The sequence below is a fragment of the Thunnus thynnus genome, chromosome 20 (assembly GCF_963924715.1).
Source record: "Thunnus thynnus chromosome 20, fThuThy2.1, whole genome shotgun sequence".
NCBI classification, from domain to species: Eukaryota; Metazoa; Chordata; class Actinopteri; order Scombriformes; family Scombridae; genus Thunnus; species Thunnus thynnus.
Window position 1 is genome coordinate 15,777,738 of NC_089536.1, and position 18,465 is coordinate 15,796,202.

General features: G+C 37.8%; 1 protein-coding gene across 1 annotated transcript; it reads left to right on the forward strand.

The window, feature by feature from the left end:
- Positions 1-1,734: 1,734 nt before the first annotated feature.
- Positions 1,735-17,909, forward strand: LOC137171622 (integrin alpha-M-like). Its single transcript, XM_067575654.1, has 30 exons — positions 1,735-1,822; positions 5,175-5,277; positions 5,485-5,582; positions 6,025-6,095; positions 6,260-6,374; positions 6,704-6,831; positions 6,953-7,095; positions 7,900-8,050; positions 8,615-8,765; positions 9,051-9,124; positions 9,355-9,475; positions 10,105-10,241; positions 10,346-10,492; positions 10,581-10,802; positions 10,919-11,052; positions 11,310-11,452; positions 11,552-11,703; positions 11,836-11,961; positions 12,769-12,842; positions 13,086-13,227; positions 13,318-13,416; positions 13,505-13,584; positions 13,689-13,772; positions 13,902-13,971; positions 14,078-14,176; positions 14,304-14,384; positions 14,535-14,645; positions 14,743-14,856; positions 14,942-15,052; positions 15,296-17,909. Exons 1-30 carry the CDS (start codon positions 1,786-1,788, stop codon positions 15,386-15,388), a joined length of 3,411 nt encoding a protein of 1,136 aa, XP_067431755.1. The 5' UTR covers positions 1,735-1,785; the 3' UTR covers positions 15,389-17,909.
- Positions 17,910-18,465: the final 556 nt, after the last annotated feature.

Genomic DNA, 18,465 nt, shown 5'->3' on the forward strand with positions numbered 1-18,465 from the left:
TTATAGAACTAGGGTTACAATATTGTAACCTTTGTTTCCTGCTCTGGGAGTCGTGAAGGTTTAAAGGTGATTCAGCATTCATTTTCAAATTAAATACAACGGTCTTGAAATTGAAGTAATCACAAAATCAAAACAGAAATTTGATTAATAAATTATGATATGGCATTTGATAGAAAGATACATAATGACAAAGAAATTTTTTTTTAAAAAAGGCTTGCCGGAGCCAATACACAGATCCATTTCCTCAAACCCATTTTGTGACTGCACAGGTTGCACAAGCACACTGTCAAACACGCCTCATATATCAGTTTAATTTTTTTTATAGAGAAATGATGTGAAAATTTGCACCATATGTGCTCAGAGCATTAGGCTTTTGGGGTGAGCAGTAGCAGTAAAAGACATTCACTTAATACAGTAGGTACCTCCAAAAAACAATGTTTTTTTAAATGACAAAACTATGAATATTATATATCAGTTTAATTTTCTTACTCAGATTGCTCACCAGAAAACACAAGTCACACCGTGTGAAAGGATGTGAAATTTTGCACCAGACGTGGTCAGAGCATTGGGTTTTTAGGGTTGAGGTAATTCACTGGTATGCAGTAGCAGCAAAACAGGCTCACTTCCTTAAGTGGCCTCAGTGAGACAATGTGCATAGTTGTGATAAGAGGAAGAAGAAAAAAACTTTTTTCCAGATGAAGTTGTGATGAAACTAATTAATGAAGAAGAATGAGATTCTGATATAGCAGACTTTTATTTGTTTCCTTAGATAGGTGAAATACCTGTGGCACCATAACACAAAACTTTAGAGTCATTGTACATATAGTAGGTACCTCCAAAAAACATCTATAATGTTTTTAAATGTCAAAAATACAAATAAGCAGCCAACAATAGAGACAAAGTTATTTATCAGATATTGAATCCAATTATGATCCACCAACTCATGCTGTCTGCCTCTATATGGCACACAATGCCGACACATGCAGATGGGATGAGAGCACAGAGGAAGTCCAGCAGGAAAGGAGAAATGGACCTTTTTATTTTTAGATTTTTTCCTTCATGAGACGGATTGTCTAAACAGTGCCTTTGAAGGTGTTTATCTGCCCATGGTGAAGTTGGACCACATAGTAAAACTTGGTGTGTTTGTAATATGAAATTTAAACTTCCTCTCTCCTTGGCTGATGTCAGAAGGAAATCAAAGACATCAACAGCACTGTTGGAGAAGGGAACCATAAAAATATCTCAAGAAAAGCTTGACTTTTGCGTTGGCATTTTCCCTCAATAGCATCTACAACTGTATGCCCAGTGAGCCTTCTTGCTTGAATTTAAAGTGATGAAAACATTTTCAAGTCTGAAAACACTTTCGTGATCTGAATAAAACCTCCTCACACTGGTATCTGACATCCTCTTGTTTTTTCTCAGTGACAAATGTAGTGCCATGCCTGCCAACAAGAGCTGTGATTTGTGGTAAAGTTTTTTTTGCTATTTATCATTTTAATCATTATTCATCAGACTTACATCAGAATGAGCATCAGTACCCAAAACATCATTCTGGGTTTAATATAGTATGTGTATAATATATATATATATATATGTATGTATGTATATGTGTATATACAATGTGCTCACATACAACAGAAAGTGTTTGTCGACATTGTAACCCCTCCTACCCCCTCCTACAAAGTTTGGTTACCTTGGCTTTGAACACACCTTATTATTTCTGCATTTTACTTTCGACATCTCCCTCCAAGTCATACTTTTAGTGCTTTTCATGGGAGTAACACAATGGACTGGAAAATATCTACAACATTATTCTTCTCAGGTGAGACAAAATATATGTGTGTGTGTATGTGTGTGTGCACAGATTTGTCTTTGATTTGTCTTTGTCTCAATCTACGAAATCCAACTTTACTTAACTTTTAGGTCTCATGGTTCAGGAGCTCAGACAAAGTGCTTCATATGGCGCTAATTACACCTAAAACTTATACTAGTCCCCCCGTCCCCCGTCCCCCGTCCCCACACACACACACATTTCTTATCAAATCCATTCATTTCTTATATATATCCTATTCATCCTGTGCAGGCTTGCAAGGCGGACTGAAGGTAGTGTTTTTCAGAGGGCTGACACATAAAGACAGACATCCTAAATTATTATGTTTGAATTCAAATTGAATTGTTAATACTGCAACAGACATTACTCAGCTCTCGAAAGTTAACATGATAGCATTTGCTGAATGTATACAACTTGTGAAACATATCAGACACCAACACAACACATCCTACTTATCTATCTCACTCATCAGAAGGAAGCTGATGCAAATTTTCAACAGTTTTTATAGTACACTGTATCTAATGTGACAAGTTGCCATGTAGGAGGGCAGTAACAAACTTCCTGCAAACCCCTTGGTGATATATATAATACATATATATGCTATATATATATTGCAGTATGATCGAGACTGTGTAAAAACACAAAAGAACTGGATGACATGAACTAAATGATAGGTAACTATGAACAGGTTAACACTAACAAATAAAATCTACAATATACTACAATATAGTATTTTCTGTAATTGTCTTCCTGAATCCATAAAAGCCACAGTAGAAAAAGCAGAACTTGAGGGTGATGATAAAATTATTATTTTTTTTTTTATGCATTTATTGGGTTTTTTTGTTTTATTTTTGAAAGACTGTAACCTTAAAAGTATAACATGATGTCATTTTAGAACATTTTGAAATTTAATGGCTACCAAAATTAATTCATATGCATCTGCAAGTGTCTGCCTTAGGTTCAACAGATCCATTAAAGGAAGTTAACCATTTTAAAGCTGTCGGCCATGAGTATATATCTTGTCAGATGGTCAAAGAGTTTATACAACTTTGACCATCTTAGAAAAAAAGGTGAAAAGAAAGACCTTGTTTTTGCAACATTTAAACAAATATATCACTCAATGACAGGATAACCCTTGATAAGGCAAATATAGATGCTGTGTGAAGTAGTGAACTGTGTCTTTATATTCAAGTCTTAGTATTTATCATGTATAGTAATTAAGTCACTATGTTTAGAATTTAACTAGACTAGGTCAAAACCTAGTATATGGCTGGTGTATGGGTGTGCAAAATTGTGGCCAGTTTGTTACAGGGATAATCAGTGGTAGTGTCTGTAATGTGAATTCCTGGATATTATATATTCATCTGGAGGCTGTGGTGGAAATTATAAATGAAATTTTTGGCAGCATTGGGTTCAAATGGTATTTTAATGCTGTTGTTCATCGTTTGTGGTGTGAAAACGTCATAGAAATAAAAAGTGTGCGTCCTGGTATTAGTTCAATTAATTCAATTATAAAATCTAAAAGGGCGTCTCTGCTGGGCGTCTCTCCTGCCGGCTACTAAGCTCCACCGTCAGCAAGAGAGTCGATCACACTGGCGGTAGAGGAGGAGACGCTGTTATGTGTCTGTTATGACTGACACATACAGCAGAAGTTCAGCCGACTTTTCTGTATTTCATGCCGCAGCTAGGGGCTCAGAGCAGGAAGCAGTCGCTCTGCGTCACGCTGCAGAAATGTCATTATTCCAGTAAAACACAGACGGAGGAGGGGAAGGGGCGGGAGCGGTGCAGCCGGTTGGGGGAGGGGGGGCATATAAACTGAAAGACACATGGTGTACATTTTGATTTATGGTATAAAGCTGCCGTGTATTGTATTATGGAAGATAAACTGCCATCCAGACATACAGAGCTGATACAGATAATTATATGTATTGTATGTTTAAAACTGTGGAAAACAATTTTGTACTGTAATACAACAAACTGTAATCGAAAGCATCACAGTAATTAAACAGATACTTGCTGACCTCAGGAGGAAGAGGAGTCTGGATAAATCTCAGCGCTTCCCCTGGATCATTTTGGATTTATGAACTGACAGCACTGAACTCTATGCACCTTATGGATGTTTTGCACTTTGGCACTGGTTGCACTTTATGTACTCTATATGTTACTCTGAAATTCAATACAGATCTTTTAAAAATGTAATACTACTCCTGTGCGTGGGCGTGAGTGGAACAAGTAGGTCTATCTACAGACTGGCGGTATCTACACAACACACCCACTTTACTACATGACACACCCACTTGGTTAGGTTTGGGCATGAAGAGTGAGATGTTTAGGGTTAGGCCATGTTTGCACCTGGCATTAACATGTGTCTTGGGTGATCTGATCACAAGTGGACAGCTCTAAGCACAGGTGTGAACTCACCCAAGACGCATTGAGGATGCATTGAGATCTGATGGCTTAGAGATCAGGGGGGCATGTCACGTAGTGAAGTGGGTGTGTTGTGTAGGTCAGCAAGACTGCAGATAAACCATGGATGTATTATAAGAGCTGGATCCCCCACTGACCCTGCCCACGAGTTCCCGCTCGGCCCATAGACTTTACATTGTGATGATGTCACAAATATTTAAATTGCTTTTCTTGCCATGAGGAAAGTTTTACAAATATAAAACCTCCATGGATCAAAAGTTCATAATAGAAAGAGTCATAATTGACCTTCTTTGCAGTTTAAGGTGTCCTGTCAACAGTTTTACAGACATCTCTTTTACAATGGTGGTCTATTGGGAAAATGCTTCTTGGGCCGCAGAGGGATTTTTCACTGCACTACTGCAAGTGGCCACAGGGAAAAATTGGCTGAGACAAGGAGACTGAGCAGCGGTGCCTATCCAGCTCTTTTTATACATCCAGGAGATAGACCCTTCTTCAGTGGAAGCTGTAAACAACTTCTAATGATGTAATAGAAAGCTGTTGCGCCGATTCATTTTGAAAAAGCAACAGCCAATGGGGAAACTCCAACACTAGGCCGGTTGACTAATGGTGCAACTCCATCACTCACTCAGTCACTCACTCACTGCATGTGTAGGGCTATTCAAGCCCCACTGTTGCAGTCCATCCAAAAATTTCTGACTTTTGCACCCTCTAGTGGTAGTAAAAAAGACAACAACTCACACACTACACCTCATAGACTGTATAGACTGAAAGTAACACAGACTGTACAGATTTTCACAAGGACTGTCTCCTTTTTCTGCAAATAAAAACATGAGAATAATTTGAAAGATACTATAACTGTACACATGGTGGCTTTAAATCAGATAAATTGTGTGGTTCTTCCTTCTTTATTCCTCAGTGTTACAAGCTGCACTTTGTTTCAATATCGATCCTGTGGCTTGGAAGTCCTTGAGTCACTCTGCTGCAGGTTTTGGATACCAGGTGGTGCAAAGACAATCAGAGTAAGTAGTGTGGTGGAACATGGGTCTACAGTAACCATATCTGCTGCTTCACATCTGCTATGATAGGGTTTTTTCCAGCTCGCATCGCTGTCATATGCCAGTTTCACAGTAATGAGGTCATAAGCATGCAGCATTTCTTAACAGATAAAATGTGGGATTTATTGAGCTACACTGTACTCACCTGATTTTTGGGTTTTATTTCCTCAGTTTGCTGGTCAGTGCCCCCCTTGCACAATATTCATCAAGTCAGAGAGGGAAAATATTTAAGTGCTCCACCGAATCCTGCAGGGAAGTATCAGTACCAGGTGAGCAACTACTCATTTCAAAATGCTTTATTGATTCTTTAGCTTTTGTCATCTGATAGATATTGTTTCAGGGGATTTATAAGACAGATACCGAGGCATCCATCTTTATCCTTACTGGCTGACTTGCCAACTGATTGAATGAAGTAAAGTTATTCTACTTGTTCCCATAACAGTTCCTTTTGTTTTTAAAAATTTTAGGACTCAATAATTGACAAAATGACATGTTAAGATGGAGATTGTATTCCATTTTGTTGTAAATTGGTTATATAAGCATAAAATATGCATAGTTGTGAGACACTGCTGTACAGTCTTGACTGGGTAATGTTATCAGATCAGATAGTGAAATATTTTACCAGTGGTGGCTGTGGTTTGGTCACTGAGAATGTAGTTGTGTTGTATCTTGATGATTTTAACATAACTGATGGCTGATGTTTTTATGCAGTGCCAGAATTTGCAGTCAACATGTCCCTTGGTTTGACAATGACAAGTGATCCCACCACACAAAACACTCTGGTAAGTTTGTGAAGTGCAAAGATTTACATGTCATTGATGATAAAAATGCAGAGGTTTGTATCTTTACCAGTAAATCCATTTTTTTTTTCAGCTTGAACATGTATTGTTTTAAAAACAGCAAAATAATCATCTATTAATCAGGACTTGGCCTTGTCTCTTTTCAGGCATGTGGTCCAACCATCCCAAAGGACTGCAAAAGTATCACGCTGTATAGTGGTGTATGCTTGCAGTTATCCAGTCATAATCGTGTTGGACACTCTATGCCTTCTTCTTCTGAAGGTACACAGGTTGAGTTTTTTTTACAATCTCAAAGGTAGTGATAAAAAAGGTCTAGTAATATTTGAGCACCACTGCACACACTTATCACTTCATACACACAACCCAACATGCATATTGGTAGAAATCTGAGCATTGGATTATTTGTATTATACTGCTTCACATTGCCAAGAGGCTTTTCTGGAGTGATCAGCACAACAGTATGCCTGAGCACTGGAACAAGCAGACAGACAATATAGCAATGTGTAATGTTCACAACAGAATGTTTTAAATCACTGTGCTAAAGAGGAAACTGTATATAATTATTCAGATGTATTTCTCCTTTTTGACAGAGTGTCGAACCCAAGCAGACATTGCATTCCTGTTGGATGGCTCAGGCAGCGTAGTTGCAGAGGATTTTGATACAATGACGACTTTTGTGAAAAATCTGGTTGGATCATTCCAGGGACAGGATACAAAGGTAGGATTGTACTCAAAATATACCTCAGCCCTCCATGCAACTTGTTTGATTATTTGACTGTTGAATACACATCTCCATTTATATCCATACATATTTCCATTTTTTCTTCTTTTTTTTCCAGTTTGCCATTGCCCAGTTCTCCACAAATCCCAAAGTCCATTACTACTTTGACACTTTTGATACTAATAACTGGAAATCTCAAATTGATGGAATAAGACAGTTAATTGGAGAGACTTACACAGCTAAAGCCATCGAACACGTTGTGTAAGTGCCTTCATGATGCTAATGTGTGACACCATCCTCAGAAGTTAACAATGTGTTTTTCTTTGATTTTAGAGTTTTCCTATCGTGTTATGATATGTTGTTCATATTGATTTTCAACAGTCATGCCCAGTTTGATACAAATCAGCAGCGTTACATCTAAACTGGCAATCTTTCAAAACTTTTTCAAAGCATTTCTATAAATAAATACTTCAAAATCTACTGTTACCAATTATACCAATTATAACACAACATATAATAGAGAAATTTAAAATCAGCTCAACACATTATACAGAAAAATAATCATTTAGAAGTACAGTACTTACAGTACTTAAAGTACATCTCACACCACTCACTATTATATTTATTGGTTAATCTGGGAAATATTAAACTGGCGTTTGGACACCTGAGGGATTCTTTTGCCTGCACACTGTTGAGAGGCAACAAGACAGTAATTAAATGGCACAACTAGTGGTATTAAGCCATGAGAGTTTTGGTTTTATTTGCCTGGGATCTGATATTTCTGCCTCAATGGAGAGTGTATGGGATTTTGTTTTCTGTGTTCATAGCACTAAAAAGTTAAAAATTCACCAGCAACATGTTTTCAGAAACAATGTCCATGTTACTCAGAAATCTCAGAGAGACATCTCAAAGCTTGTACAAATAAAACCAAAACTATTTGCATGGCTTGATGCTACTGAGGTAAGTGACAACCTTTTATTTCTTAACCTATAAAGACATTTCATTTTCTTTCATTAAAGATGTACCACAAGAACATGTATTAAAAGTAGATTTTTCTTTTGACAGCAACAATGTCTTCTCGGCAAGGAGAGGCTCCAGGTCAGATGTGAAGAAGATTTTAATAGTCATTACAGATGGAGCATCTAATGACCGGGTTTATTTGCAAAATGCAGTAAATTCAGCTGAAAAGAAAAAGATTGTTCGATTTGCTATTGGGGTAAGTTGCATTTCTACTGTATAAATATGTGTTGTGTTAACATGTTAAAAAGTTAAAGCACATCTGACTAACACATCACATACAGCTCAGGTGACAGCAGCTACCTATACTCTGTTTTCTGTGGAATTTAAGAACTCTTATTGTACACATTGTACACTTAACCATAATTGAGGAGTTTTAGGTATACCTAGAAAATTGCCTTTTGTGTTTCTGAAAATAGTTTATACTTTCTACACTCCAAAATTTACAGGCATTATCGATAAACAAACCTTTAACAGCACTGAAAAAACAAATGATTTAATGCTGCATGTTTCTGAAAATAGTTTATACTTTCTACACTCCAAAATTTACAGGCATTATCGATAAACAAACATTATCAGGCATTATCGATAAACAAACCTTTAACAGCACTGAAAAAACAAATGATTTAATGCTGCATGCTTGCATACTAAAGACATGATGAGAGTCAGTAATATAAATGGAGCCAATATTTTACTTTTGTGCATACAAATCGATTTTGTTGTACAGTACAACACCTCAAACATGTTTTCTCAACATCCCTAGGTGGGGGATGCATTCATAGACCCCAAAGCAAAACATGAACTGGACACCATTGCCTCTAAACCCTCAGCAAATCATGTGTTTCAAGTATCAAACTTTGACGCTCTTGAACAATTACGGCAGAATTTGCAGGACAAAATCTTCTCTATTGAAGGTACATATGTAACCTTATCATGACAGCTTCACATCATTTTTGTGTTTTATTGTGATATTACTGTAAAAGTTCCAAAGTAAACAATTATTATGTCATTTATTACGAAGTGTCATTTTAAACTGAACTGCCAGTCATTGGAAGTGACATGGACATTATTAGAAAATATAGACTTGCTGTTTTAACAAAAAAATACATAAATATCTTGGCAAATACTTTATAATTACAACTCAGAGCTATAATCAAATTTCAAATCTGTATACTAACTCATTTATGTTGCTGTTACAGGATCTCAAACCGGTGGAGAGTCACTGAAAATGGAAATGGCTCAAGAAGGATTCAGTGCAGCTTATGTGCTTGAGGTAATTAAAAACACCAGACAGTCACTGGACAGTATAGTCTTAGAAACACACACACACACACACACACACACACACACACACACACACACACGTCTGTGTGTCACTCCTTGTGGCTGAAAAGCATATAGCTATATAAGGTCCAGATGATGAATGTATGATGCATTTAGCCTTTTCCTTGGCTAATGTTTTGTGCCAAACAGATTTTCTATACATTTCTGTCTAAATTGCAGGGGATTCAGATGGGTATTGTTGGTGCCAACCAGTGGAAGGGAGGTTACCAGAAATATACAAGAACAGGCCAGAAGTGGATCTCCTATGAGCCTTCAAATATGGAGCCTGACAGTTATCTGGGTAAGAATATTACAGTACATGCAATGGTGTATTTACACTGCTGTACTGTAATCCTTCCTGCCATCTTTTGAAAACACAAGATTTTGGGAAAGGGACAGGAAAAAACAAATGAGGAATAAGGAGTGAAAACTTTACAGCAACATATTTGATATCGCATGTAATGCCAAAAAGGACAGTTTTTTTGTTTTTGATTTTTTTTGCAAAAGATGATCCTATACTTTAATGTCTTCTAAATAAAGAAAATACATCAATCACCAAGTTCCATCAAAGGGAAAATCAAAAACCAAATACCACACCCAGTACTGATCATGTTGATGGATCTTATATGATTCAAAGTTGTGCAGAAGCCAGTAAGATATCAACAAATCCTGGAGGTGCAGCTTGTATAGATATTGCGATGGTTTTTAAAATGTGTTCAGGGAAGACCAAAGTGAAGGCTCCTCATGGTCTCCAGATTTAAATGCACACAAGAAAAGCAAAGAATATTCTGAACTTGAAGCATCCTGCAAGGAAAAGTGTGTAGGGGGTGACCCAAAGCAAGTTTTTAAATGTTAAATCAAACAAAGAATAAATAATGCTTATTTGTTCCCAGCCTTTGTATACTAATAAGCTTGACTCTTTAATTCTAGGTTACTCCATGGCAGTCGCCAAAACGCGGTTGGGCACACTGACAATTGTTGGTGCTCCAAGATATCAACACACAGGAGTTGTGATTTCAGTTAATGAAAACAGTCTTGACCAAACAATTGATCCCTTTGCTTGGCAGGTGTGTGCTCACAATTAAGACAATGTAAAGAATTAATATTTTTAATCTTAAATTAAAGGTTGTTGTTTCCTCACTTTACTAATTGTTTTTTGTTGCTCACACAGTTTCAGATTGGTGAATATTTTGGTGCAGTGGTTTGTGCCATGGATGTGGATTGTGACACGTACACTGACCTAGTCCTCATATCTGCCCCTATGTACATAGACAGTGATAGAGAGGGACGAGTTTATGTTTGCAGCTTATCAAATGAGGTAAATGACCAGATTATCCAGAATCTATTGGATTTTTTCAATGAGAATTCAAACATCGACTCTCATCCTTTTTTCCTATTTCCACCAGAGAGTTGAGTGTCGCTTCGATAATCCATTAGTACTGAGAGGGGATGCATCTGACCAAGGAAGGTTTGGGTCTTCTCTTGCTGTGCTGCCTGACCTTAACAGTGATGGTCTCAATGATTTGGCAGTTGGAGCACCTTTGGAGAATGGTGGTCAAGGTAGCATCTACATCTTCCACAGCGAAATAGGAGGAGGAGGAGGAAGAATTCATCCTACTTACTCACAGGTGAGTGAGAGCAAAGATGCAACAAGAAGATTTAAATGATACATATGGCTTCTTGTTTAATATACAATTTAGACAAAATGTATTTTTTATTGATTAGAATGTTTTCATTTACATAGAGAATCGCTTCCTCTGAAGTCCAGCCAGGACTGAAGTTCTTTGGTATGTCGATCAGTCAGTCGTCTTTTGACCTTAGTAACGACAATCTGCCTGATTTAGCGGTGGGTTCAAAGGGAACAGTTGTCTTACTCAGGTAAGATGCTCCTGTCACACATTATTACTCTCAAGTGTAATTCTACCATTTGTGTTCATTTACGTAATTTATGTATAAGGTTTATAACCATGAAGTCTCCACCTTTCACAGTAACACAATTTTAAGTCTCTTGTTACTAATTTAGGACAGAACTGTTCACCAATAGCGGATTGTATCAGGCAGCTAAAATAAGATATACTGGTTGTGATTTTGGTATACTGCTTTACAATTTTCACATGTATTGTGTCCATATCCAGATCAAAGCCTATAGTAATGGTAGATTCTGCGGTGACATTCAACCCAAACAAAATCCAAACTCAAAACTCAGACTGCTCAAAACCACTGGACAACACAGCTACAATCTGCTTTACCATGACCAGACGCTCTACAGTAGATAAAGGTCACTGATTCTCTTCACTGTTTCTAAACACAGACCCACTGTCCATCCATTTAGATATGTGTGTACATGAGTAACCTTTAAATGAAATTCTAATTCCAGCTACAGCAACGATTAATTATACTTTAAAGCTGGATGCCACACGTAAGGTCCCAAACAACCGAGCTTACATCAGGGAGAAACAACGAGAGGAGACCGGATCAATAACTCTTGGCTTAGAGAAACGATGCTTCGATGTGAACTTCCACATTGAGGTGAGTTCTTTAAAACCTAATAACATCAGGAAAACCCACTACAACCCACACAGCTTCAATGTGAAAAACATAATTTTTGATATAACCAACCTTCACTACCTTGATATTCATAATAGTACCGTCCTCTCACAGGCCTGTCCAGAAGATGCTCTGAATCCACTTAACAATGAGCTCCGATTCACATTTGACGGTTTGGCTTCTGACAAAAATCTCAAGCCATGTCTGGCCCAACAGGCTCAGACAACAACCTTTCATCCCGTAAGTAATCTTTAAAGACACCCTCGTTTATTGGTCGGTTTTATTCATACTGAGGGTGTTTTCAAACCTATATTCATTTGCTCTGGTCCGAATCAGTGGATGTGTTGGTAAACTTGGTGTGCTTTCCTGTTGGTTGAATTTCCAACTAAAAAGCATCACTACAAGCCACAAGAGAACGTTCACTCCACTCATTGCTTACATGTGTCTGGGGTGGGAGCAAGAACATAAACACAGAAGAAACTCCTGAAGAATGTCCGGCTACGTTATCATGTTCCCACCACAAACAAACCACTCCAGAGTTTGTTTGGAACTGGACCAAGACCATATCCTCAAAGGGTCTCGGTATGGTTATTTTAGTCTGCACCTGAGTATGATTACTGTGTTCAGATCTGCCCAGAAGAATCACACCAAGGGGGATAATGATCCAGTTCAATTCATACTTTTCACATGTGGTCTTCACTGACTGTCAGAATTTCAACTGCACTGAAGATTGAACAATAAAGGTCAGGGTTTGTGAAGTTAAGAAAAACAACTGACTAGTTGACTTTCTGATTCATGTTTGTCACATGTTGACAATACTTTTTGTGATTAATTACATGGTTGCCAGGTCATGACAGATATCACCACATACTTGACCATTAGGTACTATGTGGAGAGCTCTCCATTACTATGAAATGCTCAGGAATTGTCCGTCAAGCTTTCTGAATAATGTTCAGTTGTAATTCTAATTGTTTGTCATGTCTGTCTTGGCTGTTTGCTCTTACACTTTCTGAACAAACACGGTTTACTTCATACTGTCTTCCACAGTTACAGTTTGAGATCAACTGCGGCTATGACAACAACTGTATAGATAACCTGAAAGTGGATTTCAACTTCACCAGGTGAGGCTGAGTTTCAAATGTAGGTGTGTGGATCTACTGTTTTATCTGTGGATTTACTATTGGTGGGCAGGTGACACTTTTCTCTTTGCACTCCCAAATTGATCAGCATGCTCTTTTAATTCTACTCTTTCAGCAGAGCATTTGGCATGTTACTCTTTCTACATGCTAAAGTTACATACACCTGGACTCTCTTTGTGTTTTTTTTCATTCCTTCACTTTTCCCATTTTCTCCTAATCTATTAGTTTCTCAGAGGTTAAAGTAGGCATTGATGAACTGCTGGAGGTCACTGTGTCAGTGGAAAACAGGGAGGAAAACTCCTACAACAGCCATGTTGTTCTCACGTACCCACCTGGGCTCTCCTACAGGAAGTTTACAGGCCTGCAGGTGAGGATCAAGTCTGTTTCAATTCAACTCTGGTCAGCTGCTCTCTGAGGTTATGCAGTGATTGTGGATTATGTGTGTTTTTTAATAAAGGGAAGAATTGAGTGCAACTCCTTGGACAGTGGAGCTGGCTTATCTCAGGGAAAGACAGACTGCACTATTGACAAGCCTATTTTCAAGAGCAACGCTAAGGTTTGTAGTGTGTACAGAAGCATCTCATCTCACTGCAGCTGAACCGAGAGAGGAGACAATCTGATCTCTGTCATTCGTTTTGTGTTAGGCGCTCTTCATTGTGTCCTATGGGATCGAAAGCAACAGTCAACTTGACAGGAAGTTATTCATCACTGCAAATGCCACCAGGTACTGTTGTGTTCATCTTCCAGCCTATAAGCACATCACTGTACATGTGTGTATGTGACAATTATTATTATTACTCATGTGTACAATAATTTCACCTCTCTTAGTGGGAGCGAGCACTCCAAGTCAAGTGAACTTTACAAAATGAAAGGGATTGATGTGAAGTACAGCATTTTTATGACAATTGAATGGTTTGTGTTCCATGTGATTTAATAAGTTTAAAAATATTATTTATCCAGATTTTAAAAAGATTTATTTAAATAATTTAAGCTGACATTGTGAAGCTTAATGTCTTTGAAACATTCAATGTTTCTGTTCAGTTCCCTCAGCTACAGCAATTTCACTTATGGCAAGAGTAATTTGCAGAAACCAGTCCAACAATCAATTAAGGTAAAAAATCTTATCCTAACATAATATCCTTTTAAATAAGGTTAATTAACTTTTTTCAGACTTGACTTTAATGCTCAGTTAGTCTTTTTCTTTTCTCCCCTCTTAGGTTATAAATGACATCAGAGCACTGAATTTCACTGTGGTGATCAGGGTGCCGGTAAAGCTCGGTAATAAAGACATCTGGGTGGATTCGAGCAGTTTGCAGGTAACATATGTGGGAACTCATTGTTACTGAAACCCCAGAAGTCTCAAATGTAGCTGTTTTAATGCAGCTAAAGCCTTGTGGATGAATTTGTTCTCCGTTAAACTGACATGGATCAGCTCTATTTCAGATTCCAGACTGCCAAAGAGACAAAGATGAAAAACCCACCGTCACAAATTTTGTTGCTCAGATACAGAAAGATAAGTCAGTGGTAAGTATCAGAGGCTCTACCATCTGTACATGGTGGAATTTAATCTAATCATATATAGATTTAGAAATGTATGGTAGTTTAGTGCATTACACAACATGAGTTTTCCCTGTTTCCAGCAATAAATTTAGGCCTCCTTTTAATCACCCACAGGACTGCTCTGTAGCCAGTTGCAGAGTGTTCAAGTGCAATCGTGTCATGGGAATACAGGAGCATAAAAAGTACACAATCTCTGCCAACCTTAGTTCTGAATGGATAAAGCAGGTAACTAATGTGTGTGTAAAAATAATAATGTTTTAATGAAAATGAACAACCCGAAAGATGAAATTAAATGTCCAATTCCCCTGTTTTTCTCTCTCAGATTGGACTTGATTCTGCCAAATTCCTCTTGACCAGCATGGCCAGTCTGGAGTATGACAGAAACCAGTACATCTTCTTTTCAGTGCAGTCAAATAACAATCCTCCCATTCACAAGGTAATTACACATTGGATTTGTTTATTTGTGTTTGAAAAGAGCTTGAATGGAGATCCGATCCAAAATCTGTCACTGCACATCTCAGATTGTGGCAGAGGTAGAAGTGTATCCTGAACCAGACTTCACCAAAGAGATTGTTGGAGGATCTCTGGGAGGGTTGGCTCTGCTGGCTTTACTCACTGCTGGTCTGTACAAGGTGAGATACTTTACATGCACTATATCAGTTTATTACACAACATCATGGGGGCAATACAACAATTTGAGGTCTGGTGTTGGGCACCCTTTATCACAAAATACGCCCAGTTACAAAACTTGAATGTGGCATCTTTACATTTTTATTATTCTTTTATTTGGTTTGGTTCTTTTTAAGTTTTTATTGTGCATCTCTAATGCAGGATTGCAGTGTTTTTATCTAACTTCCTTTGTTTTGTACTCTCAGGCTGGATTTTTCAAGAGTAAATACAAGGAGATGATTAATGAGGGGGAAACAGCTGATCTGAGGGTTGAGGGAGGCGTACCCACACCAGAGTAACAAACATGAAGTCAGTTGATGCCCCACAGACAAGCCGATACAAGCCAGAAAACACCAAAACTGTTCCAACATCTACACTGGCTTTGTCATCTCGGATTAGTTCATCTGTACCATAATTTGTTGTGTGTTTTTGTCCTAAATAGAAAATATATAAATATGTTGCCATTTTCATGAATACACATTTAAATGGAAAATATATTTGTGCAACCACTTTCATTTCATTAACCTGAAAAAAGAGCTTGTGATCCATACATAGAGCGGCAAGAGTTTTAGAGCTTCAAAACTGATTTTGTAATCCACATTTTGAACTGAATTGCTTACTGTTGGTCTATAATTAAATATTTGCAAACCATGTGTTAATTTGTACATTTTATGTGAAAAATTATTCAATACAGTATAATCCTTTGGAGTCTGGGTGTCATCACATGATGTACTGTAAAACTACTGAAATACACAGTGGAACGTTAAGAGTGAGCACCTTACTTGCTTGAGATATATTTTATGTATTTTGATGTATATAGATGTATTTGATATGACTTTCACTGACAATGTGAGCTGCCTTGTTTTTAATTACATTTTAAAATGTGCAACGTTGTGTTCTGAATGTATGTAAAAAGATATATTTGATGCTTCATCAATTTTTATTTCATGTGTGATTAAAATCACAGTTTTTTTTTGAAAATTGACCTTGTACAAAGCTGATCATGACAATTTTATGTAGAAAGAAAACAAAGGTATAAATGAGTATTGAGCATAAATAACAAAGGTTGTCCTGCATTTAAGCGGATTCAGTGGAACATTTTGGAAATGACATTGTCTTTTAAAATAATTCATCATATCACATAAAAATATATTTTATTGTTAAAAAATATAAACATCTTTGGCCTTATGATGCAACATTTTCTTCAACATTTTTCTTCTATTTGACCGGCGTTACTGTATGTGCATTTACAGAATTTAAGTGAGTCTTATGAGGAGTGTTTGAAGTGGTCAATCAACTTGACTTTTAAGTGCAATAATGAATTGCTTCAAGCATCCCTTTGACAACAGACCTAACAGCTTGACAACAGGAACATAGAGGTAATGGGTAAAAAGAAGGACAGGAATGAGGACATGGAGAAACCTGCTGCTCCTCCTGTGGCGGCAGGAGAAGGCATGTCGCCCACTGTCTCCTTAAAGAATGACCCGAATCTTGAAGTTTTGGCAAAGATCTGAACATCTGCACAGAGAGATTTGCTTCCACCTGTTGATACAACAGCCACCTGGAACCAAGATGAATCTGACTTGCATAGCAGAGGGCCACCCTGATCACCCTGTAAATGTAAAAACAGATAGAAACATGATCATCGATCATCCAAAGCTGAAAACTAACATCTACAAACTTCTGACATGATGAAAAACAAAATTCAGAAACTGGTGGATGGGAAAAATTATTTTACCTGCTTATTGTCCATGTTATATGTGCAAATGTTTTCTGAGTTAGAAACATTCCCACAATTTGTTACTCGATTTTCAAGGTCACGAAGACTTGTGCAAGCTCTGTCAGTGCCTAAAAAAATCCCTTTTACTCATGTGAATACAAACAGTGAACAAAGTACAAAGTAACTCTCAAAGATCTACTGAAATTAAACTTCTCATGCAAACAATATGAACTTACCTGTGCGCTTGCTCCTAGGCCCCCTGCCTGTCACCCAGCATTGACTTCCAGCAGTGAAAGATCTGGCATTGCTAATGTCCACTAGGGATGTGCAGAGAGCCCAGTATTTATATTTGTATCTATATTTGTTGAAGCAGCAAAATTATTTGTATTTGTATTCAAATAAAAGTGGAAAGAGGCTTAAAAATCCTGTTTTTGTTTTTATTATGCTTTTAATTTTTAGAAAATTAAAGTGTTAAAATAAGTGTTCATGAATAAACTACCTTACAAAGGAGGGCCCCACACCGGGTCTCAAACTGGAGTCTCCAAGATCATAGATGACTGCGCTGCTCCTGGGCTAAAACTTTACTCTCCACCTCATTGCAGACAGACCGCATTTACAAATTAGGAAAATGTACGTCATGTAGCAGGTGGATGTGACTCCCCTTGTTGAGACCTGCTGATAGATACAGCAGAGCAGAGGAGAGAGACTGAGATAGCAATATAACCGACCTGTGTGCTGGTATTTGACGTTTTTTTTTCTTCCTGAAAACAAATTATTTTTAAAATATTTGTATGAAACAAATATAAAAAAAAACAAACACTATTTGTGCTTTGCCGAATAACGTACTTGTATTCGGGCACACCCCTAATGTCTACACACACACTGTAGCTGACTGTTTTAGCTAGTTGCAGCAGTGCAATATTAGAACTGGTCATTTTGGTCACTGTAATTTCCACAAAGACCTGGGAAATCTCAAACTCTTCTGAGCCATCCACTAGTCATGGGTCCAGAAACACACTCCCCCCGACAGTTGGATTGGGGCTCTAGGGAGCATAAATGGCACCCTTAGAAATAAATGTCCATTTATTAATGTCTTATATAAATATAGAATACAAAGATCCTGCATATTTACGCAGAGAAGCACTGGGCATAAGTAAGGACAAAGTTGTCAGCAATGAGGGTTCCTCCACAAGTGTAGACCCCATTTTTGTGGAGACTCACAATCCGGGGCCACATTCCCCCAGGTACAACACCACCATCACCTACTGCATGACTGTTCATAGGAACAAGACCACACACTGACCGTTTATGAGAAAATGCAGGAAATTAGAGACAAAAAAATACACATGCACAAGAACAAAGTAAAAGATGGAAAAATTCACCTTCAAAGAATTATTTTCGAGCTGATAAAAGACACTCACTTGCCGGACTAGTTATAATTTGGGTAGGTGTACTTGGTCTTGTTGTTGGTGAAGCTGGAAGGTGAGGACACATGTAGCTGCTGTCAGCATCCAGCCCACTGGAGGTGAACTGGACAAAGCCTGGCTTATCAGATGTGATGAAGGAGTTGATCAAGGAGTTGAACTGGACACTCGGCAGAGACTCCTGGTAGATTGGGCCGAGCACAGCCAAAACCAAAACTAACAATTCCAGACT